This window comes from Desmodus rotundus, chromosome 2, assembly GCF_022682495.2.
Source record: "Desmodus rotundus isolate HL8 chromosome 2, HLdesRot8A.1, whole genome shotgun sequence".
Lineage (NCBI taxonomy): Eukaryota > Metazoa > Chordata > Mammalia > Chiroptera > Phyllostomidae > Desmodus > Desmodus rotundus.
Window position 1 is genome coordinate 89,520,899 of NC_071388.1, and position 17,689 is coordinate 89,538,587.

General features: G+C 37.5%; 1 protein-coding gene across 3 annotated transcripts in view; it reads left to right on the plus strand.

Moving 5' to 3' along the window:
• Positions 1-636: 636 nt before the first annotated feature.
• Positions 637-17,689, plus strand: part of CD96 (CD96 molecule) — an 84,845-nt gene continuing 67,792 nt past the window's right edge. For 2 of the 3 annotated variants that reach the window (XM_045185880.3, XM_045185879.3), the window contains exons 1-3: positions 637-910; positions 2,854-3,201; positions 16,802-16,926. In XM_045185880.3, coding sequence (XP_045041815.2) covers positions 817-910; positions 2,854-3,201; positions 16,802-16,926 — 567 coding nt within the window. In that variant the 5' untranslated portion in view covers positions 637-816. The remainder of the gene's footprint in view (positions 911-2,853; positions 3,202-16,801; positions 16,927-17,689) is intronic. The other variant, XM_045185878.3, reaches the window with a different exon arrangement.

The following is a 17,689-nucleotide window of genomic DNA, read 5'->3' on the forward strand; positions in this document are numbered from 1 at the left end:
GGTCCCCAGTCTCAGTCCTCTGCAAATGGAAGTGACTGGGCAGGTGTAAGAGGCTTGGTGGCTGATGGAGGAAACAGATTCTCTGCCTTTGGATTCTGGTTGATTCAGCCTTCCTCTGTATGGGTTTGGGCTGGGGCACAAGCTTTTCTGTCTTCAGCACAATAGGCCCCCAGCTAGCAGGGTGAGAGACTTCCCTGCCTAACTTCCAGTCAATCCCAGACACTGGGTAGAAAAGGAGCCTTCACTTCTCCACCCCCAGAAAATGAGGGTCTCCCTGCAAGAGGGGAGACAATAAAATTTGTTTTGATAGCCGATGCTCCCTCAGTTATTTTTCAGATTTTATTAAAATTAAATGTGTAAATTTTTTGTTCTCTCACTCCAGAGCAATTCTGTAAAGAAATATATTTGTAAATTGAACAGAAAAACTATTATAAAAGACACAGAGCTCAAAATTGTTAAATGACTTTGTGCTCTTGAAAAGAAGTGTGTAAAAAGCACATTATGAGCTTCTCTTGTGTGACTGCCTTTGGATTTTAGAAGCAGCTTAACTGACACAGAGATCCTGATGGGGAAACTCTTTGGATGCCAAAGTCTTTTAACAAAGGTGAAACACAAGGTTTCAAAGAACAATTTCAACATTGTTCCGTTGAAGGTTATACTCAGCTCTGAACCACATTACTTTCCTGTCTATGTTTCATTTCCTGGGGTCTTGCCAAGTGATAAACAGACCTGGGCCTGTGGTAGATTTGGGGTTTTTCAGCACGAATAGGGTGGCTGGGGTTTGCTTAAAGGCATCGATTGACTTCTGTGATCCCGATGAAAATACTGGTGTCAGGCCTTCAGGAAACGATGGAGAAAAGGTGGACATGCTGTGCTGTCTATTCCATCATCCAGATACACTTTGTCAGGGGTAAGGCTTCCAGTTGTCCTTTCTTGTCAAATCAGCCACTTTAGGGGGCGAAGGAGGCCTCCGTTCATTTAAAATGCCTGTGACTGCTGCTGAAATCGAGCACCAAAGGCAGATCGTTACTAAGGCTTTCAGTTACGTCTTTAAGTGGCAGCTATGGGAGAGCTGTTAGAGTCTAGAAGTGATTACTAACGAACGCTAAAACCAAGAAGGGAACGGGTGGTTTGTGCTCAGAGACATTTTTACCCATTTCCTTCCTAAGAGGATCTCTGGCGTAACTGGGAAATTTTGTGTCTTGGAAATGAAATGCTCTCCAAAAGATAGAACAACTCTGGAATACTAAATATAAATAAATAAATAAATCACAAACCCGCCAATGCTCAGAGATCCTTGCTCAGCGTTTTCTCTCTGTCGGCTATGCTTTTTTTTCTTTTGTGTGTAGCAAACATTTCTCCTCCAAATGCCGTCCTCGGGAGTTGAACATCTGTTGAATTTTAATGAGGCACATGTAGGTATAGACCTGGGAGGCATACTGGGGTCCTTAGGACAGTGGGAACCAGTGCCTAAAGGGCCTATTTAAAAATAGTGGGAAGAGTGATTAGTTCTGTATCCCACGGCAGGAGGGTATTATAGTGATCCTGAGCGTCTTAAGAATTAACTGTGCTTTTCAGATAGAGCTACTAAGATTTTAAGGAGAATTTCTAAATCAAAGGAGACTTCGGAATATAATGCTGTAGATAGGATCAGAAACATATTATCCAGCAAAGGGGAGCTCGCAGGGAGCTACATTACACTGTACTAACCTCTGCCTACCCATACTTTTGCATGCATAAAAGTGTAATAATTCCCATTTGTCAAGTACCTTTAAGAGGCTTGTTTCTTCTCAGTTGCTTCTCTGAGCTCAGTTGCTCAGTTATCTTTCTCTTTGTTAGTTTCTGTGGTACTTGTCACAATAACATATCATTTCTGTAAAAGCATTCCATGTTAATTCTAAAACTGAGGTCTATACTATTGAGGGTATGTCGAAGACTCCATACTTAACATTTTTTAAATGCCTGTACCATTTGGTTGGAGCACTGATGGGAGTGAATCTTCTGTTATGTCTAGTGTTTCAAAGCATTGATCATAGATGATGCGAACCAATGACTTATCTTTCACTGAGGTATTTTCTCCTCTCCTGCCTTATGAACACTAACTACATGGGAATCAAGGCCCTCTCAAGTTCATATACATTGAATAGCAAGTATATCAAGTTTCCTACCCGTCTCAACCAATTTGGGAGATGTTTGGAGGTTATGAGTTTATAGATAGAGCACAGATTCTAGTCAGTCACATTCATGTTCTTTTACTGAGATGTGACTCTGAAAAAGTCATTTAATCTGTGCCTCAGTTTCCTCCTTGAAAAAGAGTGTTGACAACTTCACTGTTTGGTATCAGAGAAGGATTAAATGACACCATATATGTAAACACTTCTTGTAAACATGTATTTTTAAAAATTTCTATACATAATAGTTTGTAGGGGTTTTTTGAAGTTTTAAAAATACCACTTGAGTGTTAACACACAAGTGTGGATCCATAACCAAAAAAAGCCAATTGTAATAAATGTAAGAGTAGTTGCCATAGTAAGTTTGATCGTGAGTTTCAATTTTAATGTCTTAATTTTTTTCACTGGTAGTCAGAGATCTTAAGTTATTTTTTTAAATAGACCAACTGACAAAGAAGTAAATAGGCAGAAGTCAGTCTGTTCCTCTAGTGTCCTCAAGTAAATGCCTCCTCATATGTACTGAAAGTCGTGCTTCTCTCTGAGTCACACGCAAGCTCCCCAACCGCTAAGGCAGCCAGGGAGGAAAGTCTCCTGCTGCTCACTCACTTCATCCAAGTCATCAACGTTCATAATTAAGAGTCGCTCCATGTGAGTCATGCAAACTAATGTTCTTCCTTTTCAGGAGTATGGGAAGGAAAATTCAATGCAGGAGAAGACATTTATGCTTTACCTGGCTCTGATGTCAACCTGACCTGCCAAACACAGAAGAAAAACTTCCTGATACAAACGCAGTGGTCCAAGGAGCTGGACCTCATTGCTCTTTATCATCCCCAACGTGGCTTCCACTGTGCCAGTGGGATTCCCTGCGAGTCACTGGTGACTTTCAAAGAAATTCCTGGGGATGTGATAAAATGGACTCTGCACTTAAGGAACATGTCCTCCTCACTCAGTGGGAAGTATGAGTGCAGCTTTATTCTGTACCCAGAGGGCATTCAGACTAAAATCTACAACCTTCTCATTCAGAAAAGTGGTAAGCATAACAAATATGTGCCATGTGCCAACCGTGTGCTAGGCATGATACTAAGTACACAAGGTTGAACAAAAAGAGGTATTGTGTGTAAGCGACACAGAAACCAATTGCATAATTCCACCAATAAATGTAAAATTGCAACAGTGGTAAGTGATAAAAAGCGCAAAGGTCTTGTGACAGAGCATATAATAGAGGTCAGAGAAATTGTCTCTGAGAAGGTGACACCTGAGCTGAGGTCTGAGGAAAGAGTAAACAGTAATGCCCTTTCAGAGATGGGAGATTAGTGAGGGATCCAGGGAGAGGCAAGAGCTTGTGTGAAGGGCTTCGTAGTGTTTGAGAAAATGGGAAAATGGCAGTGGGACTGTGGTGCAGAGATTAAGGGATGAAGTATGAGCTATGGTAAGGGCCAGATCATGCGAGACCTGCTCAGCCATGTCCGAGGTTTTTATTTTTATTTAAGTGCCATTAGAAGACATTGAAATATTTTCAACGAAATGATGGGATGACATTTATAGCTTCATTGTATTTGTGTTATAAAAAAATCTACCTGGATTTAGTATTAGTATGAAGTGAAGGTGGAAAAGAGGAAAAAATGGAGACAAATTAAAAGACAAGTAGCCCAGAAGAGATAGTGTTGTTTGGGTAGATGTACAAAGAAAAAGATAAATTTTATGTATTGGGCATAAAAGAGACATGAGCTGGTAGTATAGGACAATGGCAGTGTGAGTGAGGGAGAGAGAAAACTTGAAGTTGATATCCAGGTGTCCTGCACACTGGAACGGCGGTACCATTTGCTGAGAGAGGAGGCAAAGGAGATAGAGCAAGTTCATGAGAGAATCCAGGAACATGGCTTTGGAGATATTTAATACACTGTAGCTAAGGGTGCCAAAGAAGCTACTGGACATGTAGCATTCATACAAACATGCTTTGGACACCTCCATTTGCAGGCATGAATCCTAGGTTTAAGTTCTAGCTCCTTTCTGGCTAGAAATAAACTTCTCCTGGGGTCTGTCATGTCAGTTCTCTGGGCCCATCTGGAAAACGACCATAATAACTCCCACCCTAAAGTACTTGGTCTTGAAATAAATGATTTCCATTTCTATTAATAAAAAAGAGTAAAAACATTAGCCCCAAACATGGAAAATGCACTGGAAATGGAATGTTTTTAACTCAAGGCAAAGCAGCCTGGTAATATAAGAAAAAAAAACAACAAATAACTCATGAAGGTTATGCTAAGGGGGGCATAGGGCTGCCCAGTGCAAACAGGTGTGGATTTATTACCTCCTCTCCATTTCTTATCAAGAGATAAGACCATGGCCCTGACCGGGTGGCTCAGTTGGTTAGAATGTCATCCCACGCACCAAAAGGTTGCTGGTTCAATTCCCGGTTAGAACACATACCTAGGTTATGTGTTCGATCCCTGGTCAGGGCGCATGTGGAAGGCAATTGATGGGTATTTCTCCCCCATATTCTCTCTCTCACTCCCTTTCTTTGTTTCTCTGAAAACAATAAACATATGCTCAGGTGATTATTAAAAATAAATAAATAAATAAAATAAGAGTACAGTATCGGAACAGTCCACCTGTAAACAAGAACCTCCTCCACCACCGCCTTACAATGCTCTAGTCCTATTACTCTCTGTTTTCCAGAAAACAAATTTGAGTTCAATTGGGATGGAGTTGGTAGAGGAAGTGGGGAATGCTTGAGTAACAGAAATAAGGAAAGCTGCATAGAACATCATTTAACTGCACAATATTGGAGTCAGGTATCTCAGTCTTTATTCTTGGCTCTGTCATTTCCATATACATCATCTTATGTACCTTCTTCCCAGATCTGTAAACTATACTATTGCGTATCTGAGGACCTGATGTTTACTTCACTGAGACTGGCAACTTGGGTTGATGTGCTCTATAGCAAATAGGATACATACTCTATATGAAATAGGATGTCTTCAACATGAGACAGAAATGAAGCAGAGGTAGTATGTTATCCAAAGAGAAGAGTTTCTTAAAACAAAGGGCAACTCAAGGACCCAGTTGTAGCTACTAAAATCTATAAATCAATGGAGACACAGAGCCAGGTCTGCATGCTGTGTGGTTGCAAAATTCCCAGTCTTCTGATTATCATGTTGCTGCTGGTCAGCTGGATCAGATGAAAGGCAATGGCCTCAGTGTGAGGGAAACCGTTCTGGTATTGTGTATTTGGGTACAAGGGGAGCAGAAAAGAAAAGAGCAAAACAGAAAGGAGAGAAAATCCTTCACCGTGGATTGACCACAAATGTAAGCCTGGCACAGAGCTAAGAGGTAGATAGACACTTCACTCAGAGGAGGCGGTTGACTTTCAAAAGCCCTGTCGAGTCCCCACGGGGTGATACATCTTTACCCCTTTATCCTTTTGATCTTCTCTCACTTCTTCTCTTACCTGTGCCATTTCCCTCTTACATCCCTGTGAGATCTTCACATTTGCGAGTTAGTTGGGTAAGCAAAGCCCATACGAAGTACAAACCTTTATGATGTACAAAAACAAATTGCAGTAGCATATAGGAATCTAAACAAGCAAATGCTGAGAGACCAGAGTCCGTTGGGACCTCTTCCTGTTTCCTTTCTGTGGTCCTCTGAGCTATGCTCTCCTCTTGTCTACTCCCAGGACAAGGTGTGTCTGACTCCCGCATGCTATTCCCTGAGGGCCCAGCTGGGAAGGCTTTTGCTTTTCTTTTCACAGTATTTTGTTCCTGTGTGTGAGTTAGTGCTCTGAGACTGGGGGTGAGGGTAGAAATATAATAAACAGTTTGGTGTTTGCTTCTTACCCGTTTTTACTTGACAGGGTTTCCTCTCATGTTAGGAGCTAACAAGAATGCTACTGGATCCCACAGTGCTTCCGATTATAAGATTTCCATGCACTTTAAAATTTGTAGTTATTAGGATTCAGTATAAGAGTACAATGGGGCTTTAATTTCCCAGATCACAACAAAAGCCTCCGGGCACTCTCACCTTCAGTCACCATGCTATTCATTAGGTCCCCAAGCTCATTTATCTTATAACTGGAAACTTGGATTTTGTGATCACCTTTACTCATTTTCCCAATCCCCTGGTCCCTGCCTCTGGCAAACACCAATTTGTTCTCTGTATCTATAAGTTCAGTTTTATTTTATTTTTTAGATCCCACATTTGGATGAGATCATACAGGATTTCTCTCTCTCTGTCTTATTTATTTTTCTTAGCATAATGCCATCAAGTTCTATCCATCATGTCTCTAATAGCAAAATTTCCTTTTTATGGCTGAATAATATTCAATTGCATATCAGAACTTTTTTCACTATCCATCATTGTTTCAATATTTTGACTATTATAAATAATACTGAAATTAATATGTGGATGCAGATATTTTTTGAGATAGTAATTTCATATCCTTTAGAATTATATCCAGAAATGGAATTACTGAATCACATGGTAGTTTTATTTTTAATTTTTGAGAAATCTCCATGCTGTTTTCTATAGTGGCTGTACCAATTTACATCCTCTTTTTTAAAATTTTTTATTGTATTCTTTCCATTACCCCTTAGTCCCCTTATACACCCTCCCTACCCAGCAGTCACCACACTGTTGTCAAAGTCCATGAGTCCTTTTTTCTTTTTGCTCAATCCCTCCACCCCTATTTTCCTTGTTAGTTCAGCTCATATGAGTGAGATCATATGGTATTTGTCTTTCCCTGACTGACTTATTTCACTTAGCATAATGTTCTCCAGGTCAATCTATGCTGTTGCAAAGGTTAAAATGTTCTTCTTTTTTTTTATGGCTGAGTAGTATCCCATTGTATAAATGTCCCATAGTTGTTTTATCCACTCATCTACTGATGGACACTTGGGGCTGCTTTCATATCTTGGTGGCTGTAAAAAATGCTATAGTGAACATAGGGGTGCTTATGTTTTTTCAAATTAGTGTTTTGGGTCCCTTCGGATATATTCCTAGAAGTGGGATTGCTAAATCAAAAGGCAGATCCATTTTTAATTTCCATAGTTGCTGCACCAATTTGTGTTCCCACCAACAGTGCAAAACAGTTCCCCTTTCTCCACATCCTTACCAGTAATTGTTGTTTGTTGATTTATTGATGATAGCCATTCTGACAGGTATGAGACGATATCTCACTTTGATTTTAATTTGCATTTCTCTGATGTTAGTGTGTTGAACATCTTTTCATATGTCTATTGGCCCTCTGTATGTCCTCCTTGGAGAAGTGTCTAATCAGGTCCTTTGCCCATTTTTTAATGGGTTGTTTGTTTTTTTGGTGTTGAGTTTTGTAAGTTCTTTATAAATTTTGGATATTAAGCACTTATCAGATATAACATGCAATCTTCTTAAACTAAATCAAGAAGAATCAGAGAATCTGAATAGACAGATTACACCTAGTGAAATTGAAGTAGTAATCCAAAAACTCCCAACAATTAAAAGCCCTGGACCAGATGGCTTCACAGGTGAATTTTACCAAACATTCTGAGAACTAATACCTCTCCTTCTCAAACTATTTTAAAAAATGCAAGAGGAAGGAAGTCTCCGAAACTCATTTTATAAGGCCAACATTATTCTAATTTCTAGACCAGATAAAGACACTACAAAGAAAAAAAATTATCTGCCAATATCCCTAATGAACATAGACGCTAAAATCCTCCACAAAATATTAGCAAATCAAATACACCAATACATCAAAAAGTTCATACACCATGAACAAGTGGGATTTATTCCAGGAATGCAAGGTTAGTACATTAGCAAATGAATAAATGTGATTCACCACATAAACAAAATGAAAAATAAAAACAATATAATTATATCAATAGATGGAGAAAAAGCATTTGATAAGTCCAGCACCCATTTATGATAAAAACTCTCAGCAAAGTGAAAATAGAGGGAACATACCTAAACATAATAAAGGCCATATATGACAAACCCACTGCCAGCATCATACTCAATGGGCAAAAATTACAACCATTCCCCTTAGGGTTGGGAACAAGACAGGGACATCCACTCTCACCTTTCTTATTCAACATAGTACTGAAAGTCCTAGCCACAGCAATTAGACAAAAAGAAGAAATAAAAGGCATCCAAATGGGAAAGGAAGAAGTAAAACTGTCTCTTTTTTTGGGGGGGGGTCTTTTTTTTTTAATTGTTATTCAATTACAGTTGTATGCCTTTTCTCCCCATCCCTCCACCCCACCCCAGGTGAACCCACCTCCCTCCCCCACCTCCACCCTCCCCCTTGGTTTTGTCCATGTGTCCTTTATAGTACTTCCTGTAATCCCCTCTACCCACTGTCCCCGCCCCCACCCCCCCACCCCCGCCCTGGCTATTGTTAGATTGTTCTTAACTTCAATGTCTCTGGTTATATTTTGTTTGCTTTTTTCTTCTATTGATTATGTTCCAGTTAAAGGTGAGATCATATGGTATTTGTCCCTCACCTCCTGGCTTATTTCACTTAGCATAATGCTCTCCAGTTTCATCCATGCTGTTGCAAAGGGTATAAGCTCCTTCTTTCTCTCTGCTGCATAGAATTCCATTGTGTAAATATACCACGTAAAACTGTCTTTATTTGAAGATAACATGATATTGTACATAGGGAACCCTAAAGATTCCACCAAGAAACTACTAAAACTGATAAATAAATTTGGTAAAGTAGCAGGATACAAAATTAATTCAGAGATTAATGCAACTGATCCCTGGATCAGTTGCATTTTTATATATCAATAACAAACTCACAGAAAGGGAAATTTTAAAAAATCCCATTCACAATTGCTTCAGGAAGAATAAAATACCTAAAAATAAATGTAACCCAGGATGTGAAAGATCTATACTGAGAAAAGTATAAAACACTGAAGAAACTGAAGAAGTTACAAGTAAGTGGAAGCACATATTGTGTTCATGGATAAGAAGTATTGACATCATTAAAATGTCCATGCTACCCAAAGCAATCTGTAGATTCAATGTAATTCCTATCCAGATCCCAATGATGTATTTCACAGAATTAGAACAAATATTTTTAAAAATTATATGAAGCCACAAGAGGCTCCACATAGCGACAGTGATCCTGAGAAAGCAGAACAAAGTTGGAGGAGTCATGCTACCTGATATCAAACTACCCTATAAGGCCATAGTAATCAAAACAGCATGGTACTGGCATAAAAACAGACATATAGATCAATGGAACACAATAGAGAGATCAGAAATAAACCCACAACTTTATAGTCAATTAATATTTGGCAGAGGAAGCAAGAATATACAATTGGCTAAAGACAGTTGATTCAATAAATTGTGTTGGGAAAATTGGACAGATATGTGCAGAAAAATGAAACTAGACTACCTTCTTACACCACACACAAGAATAAATTCAAAATGGATTAAAGACTTAAATGTTAGACCCAAAACCATAAAAATCAAAGAAGAAAATATAGGCAGCAAAAATCTTGGACATAGCTTGTAGCAATATTTTATGTAATATATCTCCCCAGGCAAGGGAAACAAAAGAAAAAAAAATAAACAAATGAGACTACATCATACTAAAAAGGAAAGGAAATTATCAACAAAATAAAAAGACAACCCACAGAATGGGGGAACATATTCGCCAATTTGCATTCTCATCAACAGCGTGTAAGGGTTACCTTTTTCCCCCGTCCTCAACGACACTTATCATCTCTTGGCTCTTTGATAGTAGCCATTCTGTCACTTGTGAGGTGATATCTCTTTATGGTTTTGAGTTGCATTTCCCTGATGGTTAGTGATGTTGAGCACCTTTTCATGAACCTATTGGCCACCTCTTGCATCTTCTTGGAAAAATATCTATTTAGCTCCTTTGCCCATTTTTATTGTTATTTTTTAAATATTTTTAATTGTTATTCTATTACAGTTGTCCAATTTTTCCCCCTTTGCCCTCCCCTGCCCATCCCACCCCCCACTCCCACTGTCAATTCTTACACTGTTGTCTGTGTCCATGTATCATTCCTACATGCTCTTTAACTAGTCCCTTCCCCTTCTTTCCACCATTATTCCCCTCCCCCCATTCCCTTTGGTCACTGTCAGTCTGTTCCATGTTTCCATGGCTGTGGTTCCATTTTGTTTGTTAGTTTATTTTGTTCATTAGATTCCTCTTACAGGTGAGATCATGCGGTATTTGCCTTTCATCGACTGGCTTATTTCACTTAGCATAATATTCTCTAGTTCCATCCATGCTGTCACAAAAGGTAGGAGTTCCTTCTTTATTTCTGCTGTGTAGCATTCCATTGTGTAATGTGCCACAGTTTTTTCCAAATGGATAATAGACTTACATATAAGTTGTGACACCATAAAAATCCTAGAGGAAAACATAGGGAGAAAAATTTCACATACCCCATGTAGCAATGTTTTTGCCAATATATCTCCTAGGGCAAGGGAAATAAAGAAATATATAAATAAATGGGACTACATCAAATTAAAAAGGTTCTACATGGCTAAAGAAACCATCATTAAAATGAAAAGGGAACCTTTCCCCATTTTAAAATCAGGTTCTTTGTGTTTTTGTTTGAGTTCCATTGGTTCTTTATATATTTTGGATATTAACCCCTTACAAGAAATATTATTTGCAAATATTTTCTCCCATTCAGTAGGTTGCCTTTTCATATGATGATTTCCTTTGATGTACAAAGGCTTTTTCATTTGAACTATCCACTTGATTTTTCCTTTTGCTGCCTTTGTTTTTGGTGTTAAATCCAGAAAAATATTTGACCAGACCAATGTCAAGGAGTGTATCCCTTTTGTCTTCTTCTAAGAGTTTTACAGTTTTAGATGTTATATTCAATTTTTAATCCATCTTGAATTGAATTTTATTTATGGTGTAAGATAGAGGTCCAGTTTTATTCTTTCCCATGTGGCTGTTCAGTTTTTCCAGCACCATTTATTAAAGAGATTGTCCTTTGCCCATTGAATACCCTTGGCTCCTTTGTAATATATTAGTTGATGATATAAGTGTGGGTTTATTTTGGGGCTCTCTATTCTATCCCATCGATCTATGTACTTGTTTTTATACCATAGTTTGTTCTTGAACTTGAATACTGATTTTCTTAAATTTTTGTATTTAGTCTTTAATAAATATTTTTTAACAAATGTATTACAGTGCTAGGCATGAGGGGTACAGTGGTATGCATTAGACATGACTCTGCCCTCAGAAATCAGGAAGTCTAATGGGAGGAGACAGACATTAATAAAAAAGCAAACAAATGTGACATTGCAATAGTGAGAAGTGATCTTCAGTACGAAAGTAGACAGTATTATGAGAGGGCATTCATAGAAAGATCAAGAAAGGTTTCCTGGAGAAGTGACACGTGGTCAGGCATTAACTAGGTAACAGTAAGAAATACTGCTTTAAGAGAACAGAATGTGCAAAGGTTCTGCAGTAGAAGGAAGATATAGCAATGGTGGGGACTTTTAAAAGATGTTAGGGCTTTTCAAAAAAAAAGCAGAAGAATTGAAAAGAAAGCAGTTGAAAATTAAGGCTAGAGAAAAATATATGGAAACTAATTGAAAGGTGTTTTTTTAATATTTTTATTGTTTTATTTTGCATGTCAAAAAGATAGTTGTGGCCAATGTGTAGAGAATGGATTAGAGAAGAGCAGAAAGGATAGTTTGCGTAGGTCAGTTAGAAGGCAATGGCAGAAATGCAGATGAGAGATGCCAGTAAAACTGAGAAAAGCGGTAGAGAAGTAGATAAGAGTAATGTTCAAATAAGAAACATGTTTAGGAGAGTCAACCTACAGGATTTGGTGGCGGATTGCACATGTAGAGTGAGGAATAAAAAGCAGCATCAAGGGTGATGCTTTGGTTTCAAATATGCAGAACAGAAAAAAAAAGGGAAATTACTCATTATGTTAGGAAACACTAATAGATGATCAGATTACAGAGGGATTATTTTGAGATTGACTTCATGCACGCTGAGTTAGACATGAAGTTGAAACATACAGGATATGTTAGGTAAACAGCTGGATATACAATTGCTGATCTATGATAGAAATGTAAGCTGAAGACACAAACTGGTGAGCCATCTGAGCATGGGTGCTACCTGAAGTTCTGGAAGTGAAAGAAATCATCTAGTAGTAAAAAATCAACAACGAAACGCAATGTAGTCCTTCAACAGTGTTATGGTCTAGGATGGAGAAAAATAAATACCCAAGGGGTATAGATTAGTAGCTAAAGGGTCAGGAGTAAAATCTGGAGAGAGTTGGGTCACAAAAACCTAGAATGACAATAATATTTAACAAAAGGAATAGTCATTGATTCTGATGTTTCTGAGAGACAAAATGGTTACTGGATTATATTTAGAAACATATAATTTATTGATCACCTTAACAGAAGCTGTTTTGTGGCAGCATTGGAGTTGGAAGTCAGACTGGAGGGAGAAGAGGTATGAGTAACAGTCAAAGAAATGGAGACAGCAAATGTTGACACAACCTCCAAGAAATGTGCCGGGGGTGATGTGAAGAGGATGAGTGCTCCAGTGAGGGTTTTCATTGATGTGGTCGTGGTGGTGGCAGCGCTGGTGACGGTTTTAACTAACGCAAACCGTTGACTATGCTTCAAAGACAATGGGCAGGAAATAGTTAAGAGTAGTTAAATACACAATAAAAATGGTAAAATAAATAAATTTTGTTTTCCGAGAAGATGGGGCAATGAGATCCATAACATTAGTAGTAGGACTATCTTGAAATGAAAAAAAAAAAAGCACTTCTTCATTGTACCAGAAGAGAAGGATACTAGATGAGCACACACGACTGGGGATGTGCAATCCCGTATCCTTCTCTCTAAAATAAAGAACGAAATCCTCTTCAGGTAAATAAGGAGGCTATAGAAAAAGGCATTAGGAGAGGTTTAAAGCACCCCCTAAAGAGAGAAGGAAAATGAGTGCACTGGGGAGATATATTTGGATTTTTGATCAGCATTGAACATCCATTTGACTGTGGTGTGAGAGTGTAGTGAATACAATTGTACTGTGGCTTTCTCCAGTAGTGCTTGGTTGGGTGGGTCTGGGCATTAACAAGTAAATGGTGTGAGTCTACCACAGTGGATGCTCTTTAAACAAGAACCCCACCCCACCCCCAAAAGGCAAGGGGTTTGGGATATTAAAGATATTTTATTCATTTCAGAATAAATCTTTAAAAGATAAGGATGGTTTCTTATCTTTTAAAGAATAAGTCTTTAAAAGAATAAGTCTTTAAAAGATAAGGAAAAAGTAGCCATAATACCACTATCAGAATTCAAAAAAAGAAAACCTAGTTAAGCCCTTAATGTCATCAAATATCCAGTTGGCCTCATAATTTTTATTTTTACATTTTGTTTAAATTAAGAGCCAAATAAGATCAAACTATTGTGATTATTTAATGAAATTCTTTAATCTGAAGACTATTTTACCTTTCCTTTTTTTTGTAATGTATTTGTTGAGTAAATCTGATTATCTCAGCCTGATTATCCCCATGGTATTTACATGTTCCTCTTTCAGCTTTTCCGTTAGATTCAGAGATTTGATCACATTAAGGTTTTTGTTTTTATAGTGTATTTAGGCATGAGTACATCATAGATGATGTTGTATAATTTCATCAGGGGCACAAAATGTTTGGCTGTATAATATAAACAGCCACTGAGGAATATTGCCTGGATCTATTAATTCATTATGGATTGCCAAATAGAGGTTCTAATTCTATCATTCCTTCATTTATTAGCTGAAATATTTCTATAAAGAGTAAGTTCCCCTCATCCTCCAATTATTTATCTGATGTACAGCTTGAATGTGTAAAGCAGAATAGATACTTACTTGATTCTTTCCCTTTATTTACCAATTGTAAAAATAAATGGGTTCACTAGCATTCTTAAATGACAGTATTTTGTGCTAAGTGTCATGAATCCACATGAATTTAAACAGATTAATGAGTTTTGATTCACTATAGTTATTATCTTTATTACGCTGAAAATGTCCCATATATAAAAGCTTTAACCCTTTGTGATAAAAGTTGCAAATATTTTCTCAGTTTTTCATCTATCCTTACTTTCTTAAGATAAAGTTTTCAGTGCAGAATAAAATCTACTTTTATGAAATGAAATCTATCACTCCTTTTTCTTGCTGGGCTTGTCATGAATCATAGACAAAGTTTCCCCTTTTCCAGATTACATAGGTATTCAGTCATGTTGTTTCCAACACTTGCATTGCTTTTTAATTAACATTTAAATTTGTAATATTAGGTTTCAAGTATTTTAAAAAGTACCTAGATTTATATACATCCCTAATGGTTTTTTCTATATTTGCTATTTTTTTTCTTTTCTGTGATTGTCTTAAAAATTCTCTGTTGACCTGTTTTCCAACTCATGAGCCCATCTTTTGTGATGTCCAATCAATTTCAATCCCATCAAATTGCTTCCTAATGTTTGATATTATATTTTAGGTTATTGTTTTTGACAGATTTTTAATTCTTCAATGACAACCTCAGGATATAACAAAATTTACAAAAATGTAATCCTAACATATTTGGATGATATACATTAAAATATACTTAACATATAAAGTAGATCACAAATATTAATGCCTAGCTAAGTCTGTTTAAAATAAATGTAAGTACTGTGAACCAAAGGCTGCTGGTTCGATTCCCCATCAGGGCACATGCCTGAGTTGTGGGCCAGGCCCCTAGTATGGGGCTCATGAGAGGCAACCACACATTGATGTTTCTCTCCCTCTCCTTCTCTCTCCCTTCTCCTCTGTCTAAAATTAAATAAACAAAATCCTTTTTAAAAAATGAAATAAGTGTATATAAGTAAAACAATTACAATATTTGCAACAATAAAATTAAATATGGTGGTATGCATATATGGCAAAAGGAATTGTGATGGTGGTGTACAAATAACTCTACTTGGAAGTACTGTTACAGCTAAATACCTTGAACCATAAAGGACAGACTGTTTTTTAAGTTGAGTGGTTGGAGTAATACTTGGATGTAGCTGTGGAGAGCAAGGAGGGCACCGCCCCCATCCCCTGATCTTGAGGAAACAAGGGTACAAGGAAATAAACAACCACTGTTTGAGAATGAGGTAGGGGAGATGTTCCCTAATGAGAAGGCCTGGTTTCAATTAAGGATAGGAAGAGGAAGGTGTAAAAAGAATAATAGCTGGCACTTATGAGAAATTAAAATATAACAAAGTTCTAAAGGCTAGAGATAACATTCTCAAACTGAGAAATACTGGTATATTGTTGATAATAATGAGAATATTCATACCCCATGATTCATTCATTGTGCTTCTGGGGATTTTTCGGAAGTAGCGGAATAGTCAGAAGAAAGCTATTAGTATAAGGATGATCTTTGCTACATATTAATAGATTGTGGTAGTCTAAGTACAGCGAAAACCCAAAATGAAAGAGCCTGATTACTCAATAATCGAAAGTGACTAAACAAATGATGATGGGTATCTATGATAGAATGACGCAAAGCCTCTAAAAATTCCAACCACAAATAGTTTAAGAATCATGCAAAACATTTTTTAATGAAAATGACAGGTAATATTTGTTGGTTAATAGAATTGCAAAGTATGAGAAACACATGTATACAAACAAGATTGGTATAGACATAAAAATAAGATTCTCAGGATTTTAGGATCATAGAGTTGTTTTCATTATGAATTATTATTTGATGCCATTGGAGTTTAATAAAAAATGGATATATATGTGTATAAAATTTTCCCCCTCAAAAGACCATAGACAGATACTTATATCACTTTAAAAATACAACTACCTAACCTATCAATGATGCTTCCTCAGACTTCCCTTATATATTCTTCTGTATCATTCCTTCTTTGAAGGAATGTTTATAAGCTCTATAAATGTAACTATGAATACAGGGAAAAGATGAGTGGTTGGTGGGAAGGAGGATGAATGTACAAAGCATAGAAAATTTTGAAAGCAGTGAAGTTATTCTGTGTGATAACACAACAGTGAACACGTGTCCTTATACATGTGTCAAAACCCATACGACACCAAGAATGAACCCTAACGTAAATCAACTACACACTTTGGGTGATGACGACGTGTCAGTGTATGTTCATCATCGTAACAAACGTGCGCGGTTATGAGGAATGTTAACAGTGCAGGAGGTTGTGCAGGCCTGGGGCCGAGGGTCAGATGGGAACTCTCTGTACCTTCCACTCATTTTGCTGTTTTAGGTTCACAGACTTAGAAGTATTGTCTATTAAAATTTAAAAAGAGAGTCAGAGGCTAAGTTTCCATGTCTTACATTCTATCTGATGAAGTAAATGTGATGTGAAGACTAAAGCATGAATTCGCAGGTAAAGCAGAAGCACATGTCCAGTTGTGAGCTGGATTCTTTTAGGATAGATTATCTATGTATAACTTTTCAGCAAGAATTTCTCTCAGTGGCTCTGTTTTGCCATTTATACAGTAAGGATTATAATGGGATTTTGCCTCGTTACTACATAGGTATACCCTGAGGATATATGAATCTTTTACTAAAACGGTTCTCATTCCTTTGATAAAAAGTGTTTTATAAACCAGTCACAGATCCATGTCTTTTTCACCTTGCGTTTTGTTACAGTTACACAGGATGAATGGAGAAGCAACAATACAAAAGAAATAGAGTTGAATCAGACTCTGGAAATACCATGCTTTCAAAATATCACCTCAGAAATTTCCTCTGAGTTCACCTTTGCATGGTTGGTGGTAAGTGTTGCCCTTTTCAGTGAATAACTGCAATGATCTTTAAATATTAACGAAGTAAAAATGAATAAAAATACTAATAGGGAAGGAAACATACTGGCTGAGAGACAGGTATTATGTGTTAGGTTGGGGAATGGCTGTGGGGGGATACACTCAGCAAGTCTCTAGGTCTATGAATGTGTTAATTTAGAAATTAGTTTCTAAAGGTTAGTTTCTATTTCTATTTCAAGCTATGTACCAAGCACTGATTACAGAAAAGAGTTTGATGCAGCCCGGGAGAGGAGCCACATCCAATAGAAGCCCCTACTCACAGATGTTTGTTTTACAAGCAGCAGATGCCAAGGGATAGATCCTCTTTTCTCAGAATACTTACCGTCACATCCTGGGAAGTACACACCATTGCTTTACATTGGGAAACACAAAGTCTAATGCTTATAAAATACAGCTGGAAAATGTGCCTCATAGAGGCAGGACCTATGTGATGAATAGCCACTGCTCAGCTCTGTTACTGCCACAGGGACCAGCAGACCCATAAAAACCATGTTCTCTGACTTCAAAGAAACAAAATCCAGAAATCTGGATTTGTTATGAGAAATTTTCCAAGGCAAGCCAATCAAATGGCAGCCAGCTATTAGCCAATATACACACTAGACCTCTAATACCGTATATCAGATGACAATGTTCCTGGACTAAAGGGGTCCATTGCCTGTGCGTGTCAAAGCCCAATAACACATGAACAGGAGTTTGCAGCCAAGAAAATAAGGAT